Source organism: Anser anser, assembly GCF_964211835.1.
Source record: "Anser anser genome assembly, chromosome: 1".
Taxonomy (NCBI): domain Eukaryota; kingdom Metazoa; phylum Chordata; class Aves; order Anseriformes; family Anatidae; genus Anser; species Anser anser.
The window spans coordinates 190,443,888-190,456,270 of record NC_139720.1 but is presented as its reverse complement, the minus strand read 5'-3'; the positions used below and the strand labels follow the sequence as shown (position 1 = coordinate 190,456,270).

The window sequence follows — 12,383 nt, the reverse complement described above, 5'->3', positions numbered from 1 at the left end:
AGATGCCTCTGTCAATGCTAACTCTATAGTTAATTTCTTGAAGGGAGGAGGTAAAAAAAAGACTTCATATTGTCATTAACTTTTTCAAGCTAGTATTTTTTCCCCACCCTGGGACATTTGCATCAATGTGCTATTCTAGTACAAGTAGATGGTACTTCAAAGACAGTGTACTGTTCATTTATCAAAGATGGTGAAATGCATTATAAGGTTCAAAACTTGACATAATTTATTCTTCAGGAACTGATCAACAGACACTTAATAACTATGGCCCAGATTGATCAGGCTGATATTCCTGGTAAGAACTTATTAATTTCTTATTAAATTAAAACGTAATCACTTCGTTCTGCAACTGTGTGTATTCAACAATACTAACAGTGTCTTGAAACAAAACAATAACAAAAGAAAACCACAAACTCAACACACCTGTTCTTAATCTTTCATGAAGTTTGAGCAGTAGATAACAAGATACAAAGTATTTCAGAAATAGGAAATTTGTTTCTTGCTTCTATTCATTTTTTTCTTCTGTAACTTTCTTCTGGTTTGAAACTCTGAAATGATGGGGACTGCTTAAAATTAGTGAAACAGAAATAAACATCAAGGCAATAGAGATTTTTGTAAAGCAGTATTGTATTACTTTGTACATGCATCCTCTAAAGGAATGCCTACTATGTGTTTTCAAATGCTATACTAGCAAACTTGGTTGTTTTAAAACAAATTGGCTGGCTTATCAAAGAGGCTTTGTACTACTTGTTGGCAGGCAAGAGGAACATAGTATTCATTGTAATTTTTTTTGAGAACTTACAATTGATTCTGTTCAATTTATATTTAAACAGGCTGTTTTGCTTGCAGTACCCTTTCTTTTCAACTGCGTGTTTAATATGATCATGATACAGTCTAAAATGCAGTTTAGTTTTCTAACGCAGCTAAGGTACAAGTGTATCTCTTCTTGCAATCTCTTAATCTGATTTGTAAATCTTGTGTGCCTCACTGTTTCTGAAACCAGTATGTTACAATGCAAGATTCAGGTTTGTTTTTTTTGTGTGGATAGGGTTCTTACAATGATATGAAGTCTATATGGAAATTGGTGCTTATCCATGAATCTTTGTAGGGAAAAAAACACAACACGTCATTCAGAAGGGTGAATTTTTAAGGCAAGTGAGAAAACTGCAGATGAAACTCTGCATCTATTGTTGATTTTTACTTGGTGTAACTATTTTATGAGGACAGTTATCAGTGTGGAGTCCCTTCCAGAAACATACATTGATATTAAAGCAGAAATAGTGGATTTTAACTTTACATTCACATAAGAGATGCAAAGAATTTCTGTGTTAGTGACATAATCAATTTAATCTCTACTCTTAATATTTTTTTTCAAAGATAACTGATACCCAATATGTTTCTGTATGTATGCTTATTTAGCAGTTCCAGCGGAAGTGGACAGCTACCACAGCCTCTTTCCTTTAGAACCACTGCCACCACCGAATCGGATACAGAAAACAAGCAACTTTGGGTACATTACGTCATGCTATAAAGCTGTAAATAGTAAAGATGATCTGCCATATTGCCTTCGGAGGATACATGGTGAGAAAAATTAAGTTGACATTTTTTTAAATGCCAGTGCTATTTTTGTTTAAATATTTTGAGCTACATGTGAAGCTCAGAACAGCTTTGATAGAATTATTCTGTGGGGCCTAAGAGAGCAAGAAGATCCCATAGGACTAGCACTGCTAGGCATGCAAGTCTTATTTTAATGTTTAATTGCTTTTCAGTAATTTCAGAAGACAGTTCAGAAAAAAATCCCCTTCCCCCAAACATTACATTTTAAACTGTTTTTGATCTTTTCTAGGTTTTCGTCTTGTTAACACAAAATGCATGGTATTGGTTGACATGTGGAAAAAAATTCAGCACTCAAATATAGTAACCTTGCGTGAAGTGTTTACCACTAAAGCATTTGGAGAACATTGTAAGTTTTTTTCCCCGACTGATGTGTTTAGACTTTGTTCTAGATATGCTTGAGTTAGTAATTGTCACATGTTTCTATTTTTAAGCTCTTGTGTTTGCATATGATTTTCATGCTGGAGGAGAGACTATGATGAGCAGACACTTCAATGACCCTAGTGCTGATGCCTATTTCACAAAAAGAAAATGGGGTAAGGAAAACACATTATCATACAATACTTCTGTAAACTATTCCCACTACTTGATTAGTAAATAACTGATCAAAAGTAGTTGTTCATCTTAATTTTTTAGCTGATCAGTTTTGCCATATTATATAATCTGGTTGGGATCAGAATTTTCTTCATTTTCTATTTCTGAATGAAATTTTTGAATATCTATTTTTTAAAATAACTTCTTCCTTGAGTTAAACTATTCAGTTAAGGTAAATGAACAGCTTTTTCTCTTGGTCACATTTGACTTCGATTCATTTGCAAAATTAAAGTCAGCTTGGAAAGGAATTTACAATTCTTTGTCTGCAGGGTAACAGGTTTGCACAGGGGATTGGGAAACAAGAGCTCTGGGTCCTAATTGCTGGTCTGTCACAGAATGACACCCGACACTGGAGATGTTTTGTAAGAGATGTATGCTTTGTCAGTGTGATGTTTGTTGAGGTGTTCTCCAATTATAAAATCTTTTTTTTGTAAAGCATTCTGAGGACTAGTTTTAGGCAGCGCTTTGTTTAATGTTTTGAAATATGAAGTACTAGTTGAAGACAAGAAATGGACTGAAAAAGTCTCTAATATATTATTTTCTGACAAAAGCTCCATATCGTAGGTCTGATTTTTTTCTTTCGGATGTGTGCTCTGACTTCAAAGGAGTCGTTCAGGCTACATCTACATTAATGAGCAAAACCTGTCACCACATATTATGTGGCCCAGTGGAGTTCATATCCATGTGGCTAAACTCTTCCCCTCCAAAATAGTACACTGTCAATCATGTTATTAGAACCAGTTCTTGACCCATACAGTCCCACAGAGTGAATTCAGGTGTTGTCAGGAATGCAGCAGGCCAAAACTGTTAAAGGCCAATACCATGCTGAGAACAAAGCACGCTAACAGTTGAAAAGTATCACAGAATAATTTAGGGTTGGAGAGTACCCTTGGAGCTTGCACGGCCCAATGTCCTCTTACCTGGACCAACCTTGAAATCAGATCTAGCATATGGATGAAGAGGGGACACTAATGAAGCCTGTGACCTGGCCTTGTTTATTAGTGTAGATGTTGCCTAAATTGTCTTTAGGTGGCGAGTTGTTAAAGAGAACCAAAACTAAGGTTTCTACTTTATTGTGGCTGTTGAAATTAGAGCCTTTACTTGTGAATTCAATCTCTTTCAAAGGTTGGGAAACTTCATTTGGCTATCTGGTAGATCAGAGTATAATGGATTATTAGCTTGTGAATATACACTCAAAGGCTTGTTAGGTCCCTTGTACATTGAATAGTCCACACTGGCTTTGCACTGAACTAATATAAATAAAATTGGAACTTAGGTTCCACCATTGGTTTTGGTGGTAATGTCTCAGGACAGAAGAAACACTAGATCAACTTGTCATATCTTGTGGCAAGTCAAACAATGTAATTACAAATTCAGTGAACTTGATGTGAAACTCATTTGGTAGGATAAACATGGAACGCCTACTGCTAGGTTAATCATGGTTATGTGCAGGACTAGACTTCTGAGTGTCTCCCACCTGTGGTTTTCAATTTCCATGTAAATCAGATCAGTCCTTGTTATGTTTTTACACCTCTCTAGAGTATTACATAGAGAAGATTGATGTCTGCTCTAGATAAATTAATAAATGTATAATAAAATTATTTTGCACACATTCATTTCTCACACTGGAAGAGAATAAGTTTTGCTGCTATAAAAGGCAGTCATGCCTCATTAATATATTGAAGATCTTTGAAGGAAGATCCAGTAGATATTATCCTGGATTTTCAATGACATCCATCATTCTCTTTAAAAACAAACAAAAAAAACCCACCACCACCACCACCAAAAAAACCCCACCCCAAAACTAAGTGGTGATGATACAAGTCCTCAGTTAGGCTGATAACTGGTTGGAAGGTAAGAAACAGAGTGAACAGTTGACTTTCACAGTGAAGGGAGGTCACTGATGGAGTCTCACAAGAATGTGTTGGGAGTTGTATTTCTTAGCACATTCACTTATCCATATTGAAGGTAAATAATGCTCTGTCAGCATTTGCTGATAACACCTAGTTATTTGGATTGTTTAAAAACAAAGGCCAATTGTGATAGATTGCAGAAGGATTTTAGGACTGGAACTCTTGGCAAAAATCTAGGGGATGAAGTTCAGTGTAATAAATGTAAAGTGAAGAGACTGAGGGAAAATAATCCTAATTTTGAGTATAAATTGATGACCCCTGTCGTGGCTGTTACAACTGAAAAATAGATGTAGGGTTATAGTTAAATGGATCAAGGTAATACTGTCCTCTTGAATATGGATATGGAATTGTTGATTAAGAAAAGAGTAAATGATGAAATAGAAGATGCTGTAATTAAGATGTGGTTGTATCACAGATTTAATACCTGTAGTTGTGGTCAACTTTAGCCACTTTGACTGAAATGAAGGAATAAAAAAAGTTCAAAGGTGACAGGGGTAATCAAAGACATGGAATAGCATCAGTACAAAGAACAGCAAAATGGAATAGTACTTTTCCTGCTCTTGAAGATGGGAGAGGAAGATGGGGTTGAAAATAACTGGAATATGGTAGGTGTCTGAAAATCATCGGGGAAAATAAAATAAGCAGCAGCTGTTTTCTGTTTCTTTCAATACAAAAACTAGGGACTGGCAAATGAAACGAAGCTAGCCAGGCAGCAAATTCAAAACCTGGGTAAAAATAATTAAGTCGTATAAATTTGTCGCTAGCTATTGTGGACATTTGAATGGGTTCAAGGGTAAAGTATTCTTACTCACAGAAGAGAAATAATTTGAGAATTGTTAACTGCAAAGACCATCAGGAAGTCTCAGAGCTGCAAAACACTGGAAGATAGCGAAATATTCTGTGTTCATGATCTGTTATTTATTGTGAGCTACTGTTTTGATTTTAGCGTATGTCATTGAAGCAGGCTAGTGGGCTACCTATTTGACGCAGTGCAAATTTCTTCTTTAGGTAGGGATAGTCTTTGAAACGGAAAATAAGGCATCAATTTCTTTTCAGCCAGGAGAAAGTCGTGTTTCATTAAAACATACTATTGCATCCTCCTTGAATATCACTAAGTTCTGATAACTCTCTCCTGCCTGTGGCTCTTCCAGTCTTTTTTTTTTAATTTAGAAAAAAAAATCCCCTGCAGTTCACCAATTTTGCCAAATCTTTCTGCACATCTTTGCTCTGGCCTTTCTTTTTTGGTAACTTGTGCTTTCTAGTCTGATCCTCAGTAGAAGGAGCAATTTAAGAGAGAAAAATAAGATTGCATACTTGATTTCTCGGAATTGCCTGCTTTCATGGATCCTTTCTCCATCACCTCACAGAATTTCTTGGCCGTCTGCCTGCCTAGAGGAGACATCCAAGAGAAGCAGGGGAATGGATGGAAGTTGGGTACTCTGCAGCATGAGGCCCAGATTAGTGCAATTGCTTTTAAGGTTTTAGGAGGCACAACGCTGCCAACCTGATCAGTGATCTCAGAGAATTTGATTTCAGGTATGCAACCTTATTTATGTTGAACACTCCAGTTGGCAACACTAGACTTTGACGGTTAAAGGCTGAGGATTATGTTGTTTGTTTTTTTTAATGTGGCTGTCTTGCATGTCACTTTTGGTGTCAGTGTGAACAGTCTTGGGTTTTTTCTTTTTGCCATGATATTTGCAGATCCTGTTACAGTACCTCTTTGGAGGGAATTTTGCATGGAAAAAATTAGCAGCAGCTTACGTTTATTTTTATTCTAAACACCTGTAAGCAAATGTCTTCATTTCTGAATTCTATACAATTTATTTTTTTGTAGAGTTCTTTATGTAATGAAATATTCCTTCTCCAGGTCATAGTGTGGTAATCTGATGCTGTTCTGTAATATTCAACTAAATGTTCACAAGTTTTAAAATCCGTAATCTTTTTTTTTTTGCAGTTAACTTGGAATACATTTATTTGAATAATTCCTTTTTAATTCTCATTCATCATATTTCCTCAAGACGTTTTCATTTCTATCAAGAGTCTAAACTTAGCATTAAATCTGTTGTTCTAGAACTTGTGTTTTCTCCACCTTTCTGGTATTTCTGTTTCTGATTATAGTACATGTTAATACATTTATCTCTGCAGAAATGCTGTTCTCTTTTAGTTTAGGAAATTAACCCAAAGGTCCTGAAACCCTTTTTTCTTAACCATCCAATAACTAAACCACATTCTGAATGCATGTATTTTAAAGCTAATAGCTAGAAAATCCTGGCAAATAAACAGTAACTCCATATTGCTGCTAGTTAGGTATTTTCTTTGTCCTGATGAGTTTTTTGAGGTGTTAGTGTCAGAGATGAGCATGCCCCTGTATGTCCTTTGGTCTGTTTATTAAAAACACTGAGTTATTAATCATGGTGTGCATGCGCGTAATAGTAGTTTTCAGCACCACAGATTCTGCTTTATGGCAGTTGAATAAGTTGAATACTTTCTAACAAATGTAGGCAAGCTTTCTGGACCTTGATTTCCTTTGAATACATTATTAATAATAGTGTTTAATGCAGAAATGTGGACTTTGTAACCTTGCATCCCCAGTCACTGAGCATTTTTTCAGAAAATACCTCTTCAATTTAAAATGAATTGTGTACTTGGACTATGATAAGCAGGAAGCATATATGAATATTTAAAATCAACATGATATTGCTCCTGTATCTACAAACCTTCTAAAAACAAGGATGATGAAAACATTTCATATCCTATTGAGAGCATGAAGCTAACCAAAATCTAGAAGTACTACTTTTAGATACTGTGTAAACACTGTTTTGCTCAATTTTCAGCTTTTTTGAAGGAAAATATGGAACAATTATCCTAAAATACCTCTGCCAAAAGCTGCAACTCTTTCCAAGTCGAATCAAGTTTTTGCTATCTTCATTTTTTTCCTACGGATTGTAGTGCTGCATTAGTATTTCAGAACCTTTCTGTACTCTGAAAATTGGGAAATGTAAAACCAAAGCCTAGGTTTCCCTGGAGAAGGGGGCAGAAAGGAAAGCTACTGCATGTATCTTACTTCCAGTGTTATAGCCAAGGAACACTAAAACTCTAAATTCACAGTTCTAAATGTAAAAGACTGATTTATAGGCCTGACAGGTTCAATTTGGTGATCAGCTAAATCTTTCATTGTACTTCTGATTTTTCATAAATGTCTGATGAGAACAGGGTGTGTTAGCATGCTTTGTGGCCATGTTCCTGAGTGAGTATGTAAAACAGGTCCTACTGCTAAGGGTCCCAGCTCTTCCTTCCTGTCCCAGGACTATACCTAGCGTCATCCTTGTATTGGGTAACTGCACTTCATTTTGATGTCCTTTTTTCTTTAAAAAAAAAAAAAACACCAGTGCTAAGCGTATGCTGCACATCTTATTCAGCTGAGAACATCATAACACTGAATTTAAAAAAAAAAAAAGAGGCAGTGAGTTCATTTTAATGTAAGAAGGAAGATAATGGACTACCCATGTTTTTGGAATGGCAGTTCTTACATTTTTAATCTTCTCCATTAGCGTTTATTTACTGCATCTCAGAGGTGAAAGCTGTGACAGAAGCAAGTCTGTCCTGCACCAGAGGAAGGAGATAATCTGAAACTCTGCAAGTTTGTGGCTGTGGGTTCAACCTGGGGTGGGAAGTCTCCTTAAAATTAGCCATGAACCTCTAAAATACCACTTTTTGGGCTAACAATTTTGATCATGTTTGTAACTTTTCCTTAATGTTCTTGTTACATTTTTTTCAACTTGTTTAGCACTTTTTGATAAGCTTTTAGCTGTGTGCTTTACCTGCACAGTGAGCTTTTGGGTCTAATCTCCTTGGGTCGTTGCTAAATTGCCATCTGTAGCAGGCCTGGTAGGCCTTCAGGGGCATATTTCATAACCAGCATTGCTGCAAACTGGACTGCTTTTAATGTTAGTTGTTTTGAGCAGATAGATACGTAAGAGGGCATTTCAAACTGATTTTTCTAGTGTTTTAACTAGTACCTTTAGCATAGGGGAATGAAGGCTGCAGCCGACCAGCCTGAAAGTAGCAGCCTAGATTTAGCTGTAGCCACAAGCAACTCTTTCCAGTAGTAAAATAATCCTCGAATCATTAAGGTTGGAAAAGACCTCCAAGATCATCTGGTCCAACCATGCTGCTACCACCAATGTCGCCTACTAAACCATGTCCCTAAGCCTCTCCTTGAATACCCTCAGGGACGGTGACTCCACCACCTCCCTGGGCAACCCGTCCCAATGCCTGACTGCTCCTTCTGAGAAGAAATGTCTCATAATTTCTAACTTAAACCTCCCCTGGCACAACTTGAGGCCATTCCTGCAAGTCCTATCACTAGTTATCTGTGAGAAGAGGCCGACCCACAGCTTCCTTTCAGGTAGCTGCAGAGAGCAATGAGGTCTCCCCTGAGCCTCTTCTCCAGACACAACAACCCCAGTGCCCTCAGCCGCTCCTCACAGGACTTCTCCTCCAGGCCCTTCACCAGCTTTGGAGCCCTTCCCTGGACACTCTCCAGGGCCTCGATGTCCTTCTTGTACTTAACTGAGATCTTCTCATTGACAGAAAGAAGGTGTGATCTCCCAGCTTTTTTTTGAATGTTCTTTTGGTTACGTTGCCTTTAATCTGGAAATCAAAGGGCGAGTGTTCTTAAACACATGCAGAAAAATAACCCTGAAGTTCTGGCTTTTTTCTCTTCAGAGTGTTATAGCAACAGTTCTGTTCTGCACATATTTATTTTATACATACATGTTCGTAAGACGGTTACATATTTATTCCTGCTAAACATATCACGTGTTGCTGTTTACCAGAAGTAGAGTGTACTCTATTATAGCAACTAATGGTTAGAAGAAAAGACTTGATTAATACAGGAACTTACGTCTCACATCTTATAATTTTCTCATGCTGAAGAGGGAATCATGGGGGCTGGGGGAGTTTGCTACGTGAGACTTCTGGTATGCTGGTTTGTGGGAAGTGATTTGCATAATGATTCATCAGGAGGCCAGAAAAAAAGACACGAAGAATATCTCATTATATTCAGCCTTCAGTAGACATGCCAGGCTTGATGCTATTTAAAGGAGACTGTCTTGACCTTTATAATCTAAACCAAAGCACCTTAAACCTGCAAAATGAACTAGTGTTTTTTTTAAAGCTGGGAATATCCTCAGCCCATTACCCCAAACTAGTAAAATTTCTAAGTAAAGCTTTCAGTAATATTTCATTTTTTGACAAGTGTGTGTACCCATGCAGGGGCACATAAACATGCACACAAACTTATTTTAAGAAAGTGCATGGATATGGACGCGCTGTTGAGGGGGGAAAAAAACAACAAGTAACATGTTTGGAGAGGAATTTTGGTTTTGATATATTTTGAGATTTGTGCTATGCAAACTGTAACAACTTTGTATTAAAGGCATCTTAGTGAAAAATAACATTTCTTATCTATGTCTTTTTTATCTATGGCTTAGTGTTACTGGGAAACAATTTGCAGTGTGGAATTTGGGTGTTTGCAAATAATTAGTTTTACTTTAGAAAGGATGACTACAATACCATTTAGAAATCAGGGTCTGTATTGCTTTCAGATGGCCCATTAAAAGTCGCATAGAGTGATGACTTGTCAGTGAGGTGGATTACAGCTGATGGATAAAGTTGTGTTCAATGATGTTTAGCCACAAAATCTTCCACTCTGCTCATGTAGTTTGAAACTAGTTTGTTGCATTTCCCTGTTTTATCAGATGTAGAATGTTTGACTTCTGTACTTTCCTACAGTAAAGGAGACGAAACAGGATCTGTTGCAGTTGCTCTGATATATGCTTGTTTTTTTCACAATACTAGTATTTTTACTTCTCAGATATGTACAATTCCAGTTCAGCAATACCTGGAATTTTTAACTGGTGTTCTTATTGTGGTGAATATTCATCCTAAACTTAAAAATCAGCATAGTTTTCCTGAACATAAGAATGAAAATAGTAACGTCCAGTGAGTTTGCAGTGTTTCAAAGTTCGTTGTCCTTCTAAAAAAATTAAACAAAACCCATTGTAGCACAATAGGTATCTGTCTTTTTGAGGACTGTTGATTAAAAGCTCAATGAAAGGAGTATGTCAATTAACTGTATAATTCAATATGTTCTAAGTTTAATTTTATGTAGTAGCTATGTGTTGATGCTTACAGTCGTTTCCCTCCAGGTCAGCATGATGGACCTCTACCACGGCAGCATGCGGGATTGCTTCCAGAGTCGTTGATATGGGCATATATTGTGCAGCTCAGCTCTGCCTTACGGACCATTCATACAGCAGGATTAGCATGCCGAGTTATGGATCCAACAAAGATTCTAGTAACTGGCAAAACAAGGTAATGAAAGGATTCATTTTCACTGTATGCTGTGGTCTGCGTTCATGATAGCTGTTGACCATGCAGCTTTTTAGCAAAATAAGTCTTAATTAAAAAGTTCTATTAATGTCTCATGTCAGTTGAAAATGTGCTAGAACTTGTAAAGTTCTATTTAAACACATTTCAGGAAGACTTATGCACTATCTTCAACGTACTGTTGAGATCCACCACTGCCAGTTTAGAAACTTATTGATTTATTTGTAATACAAGGGTGGCTGTTGCACTATATCAAACAGTAAAATCAGTATTTTCTGCTTCATAATAGTTTGTTAAATACTAAGACAACTTTTTTTGTTGTATTAAAGCATGATCAACATTATGAATATTAGGGGAAAATGGAGTAAACAGCAAAACTTAGTGACACTTCTTCCTTTTTTCTCGTTCCTAAAGGTTACGAGTTAATTGTGTTGGAATCTTTGATGTTTTAACATTTGACAACAGTCAAAATAATCCACTGGCGTTAATGGCTCAGTTTCAGGTAAGACAACAGTGCTCTGTTGAAGTTGGTGTCTTGGCACGGAGAGTACAGAAAACTAATGTGATTCCTTTTGGAAGATGAATATTTTAGTTGAATTGTAGTCTGATATAACTATCTCTAAATAACTATTTTTTTATTCCTGATTTGATCTTTGTTTGAATTCGTTTGTAATTTAGAAATGTGAAAGCTCATTTTGCTATCTTCTGCTTCTGAAACTTCAGCAAACTCACAGAACAGGTCAAACTGTTAGTATTTAACAAACTGAAGTCAGAAATGGTTGGAATCACAGATCTCTAAAGAAAGAGGAAGAAATATCTTATATTTAGTGATAGAGATCAGAAAATGTTTCAGTAGCAGTGTTTGCTCTTTCTCCTTTGTTTTAACAAATAATTAAGTGATGAATGACTGTAAACAGAGGAGGAAGAGATCTTTTTAAAATATCTGCATTTAGGCCTTCTCCTCACTCCTAAAAGATTCGAGTGTATCTTTATTTTAGGCTCCTAGTTTTTCCGTGCTCTCCTGGCGTTCTCTGAAGTGTGGACTCTGCATAATTCGTGAATTAAGAAGAATCCCTTTAGACTTAACAAAAACTGTTCCACAGTCATCTGGAGCATCACTGTGTACAGGAGTGCCTCTTTCCCTAACTTCCCCTCAGGGTAAAGTACATTGCTTCAGCAGTCATCACGTACCCTGTCCATACTGGGAGTGAAAGACTACAGTAGGGAGTTGGATTTAATTTATTTTCATTAATTGAGCTTATTCACTGTGAGAAAATTGCTCATTCAGAGTCTTCCAGTAATAAATGAAATGTTTGAACTTTGGCCAGGCAGAAACTAGCTTATTGGAGACCTCGTCCTAGAACATACCAGCTTTTTAAAATAATACACTAAAGCAATTTTTAGTGTACTTCTGGTAGGACATCAAAGGATCCTTCCCATGCCCCACCAGCTACACGTCAATGGGCTTGTGGTAATAATTTAATAGAAAACAACTGAGAGAATATAGGGATGCATGTAAGTGAGGGATTCCATTCCTAAAACTGTGGTGAGATTATGATCTAAATTCCTTAAATTTACTTTAATAGCAACAAGAGAAGAGATCCTTCTGAGATATTATGACATTCAAGTAATTTTAAAGCAAAACATTTAACGTACTTGGAGGTACAAATCTGAAAATACTTGCAGGTATGCCAATCTGTCAGAAGCGTTTAGCACCATAGCAGCCCAACATTTGGCAATTAACTTGCTTAACACCTAGTTTTGCTTAGATACACGTTTTTTTTGCATGCTTTATTCATTCTTATTATCCAAATTGTTCAAGTATTACCACTAAACCAGTAGAGAAGTACTCTTGAGAAGTACTCT

At 36.6% G+C, this 12,383-nt stretch overlaps 1 protein-coding gene across 9 annotated transcripts in view; it reads left to right on the top strand.

Moving 5' to 3' along the window:
* PAN3 (poly(A) specific ribonuclease subunit PAN3) overlaps window positions 1-12,383 on the top strand; it is an 80,258-nt gene that overhangs the window by 52,234 nt on the left and 15,641 nt on the right. For all 9 annotated transcript variants that reach the window (XR_014588451.1, XM_083849580.1, XM_083849582.1 and 6 more), the window contains 6 exons: window positions 238-295; window positions 1,420-1,581; window positions 1,847-1,963; window positions 2,049-2,150; window positions 10,337-10,502; window positions 10,932-11,019. Coding sequence is in view for 8 of the 9 variants with exons in the window: in XM_083849580.1 (XP_083705706.1) it covers window positions 238-295; window positions 1,420-1,581; window positions 1,847-1,963; window positions 2,049-2,150; window positions 10,337-10,502; window positions 10,932-11,019 (693 nt within the window). In the remaining variant the exon portion in view is untranslated. The remainder of the gene's footprint in view (window positions 1-237; window positions 296-1,419; window positions 1,582-1,846; window positions 1,964-2,048; window positions 2,151-10,336; window positions 10,503-10,931; window positions 11,020-12,383) is intronic.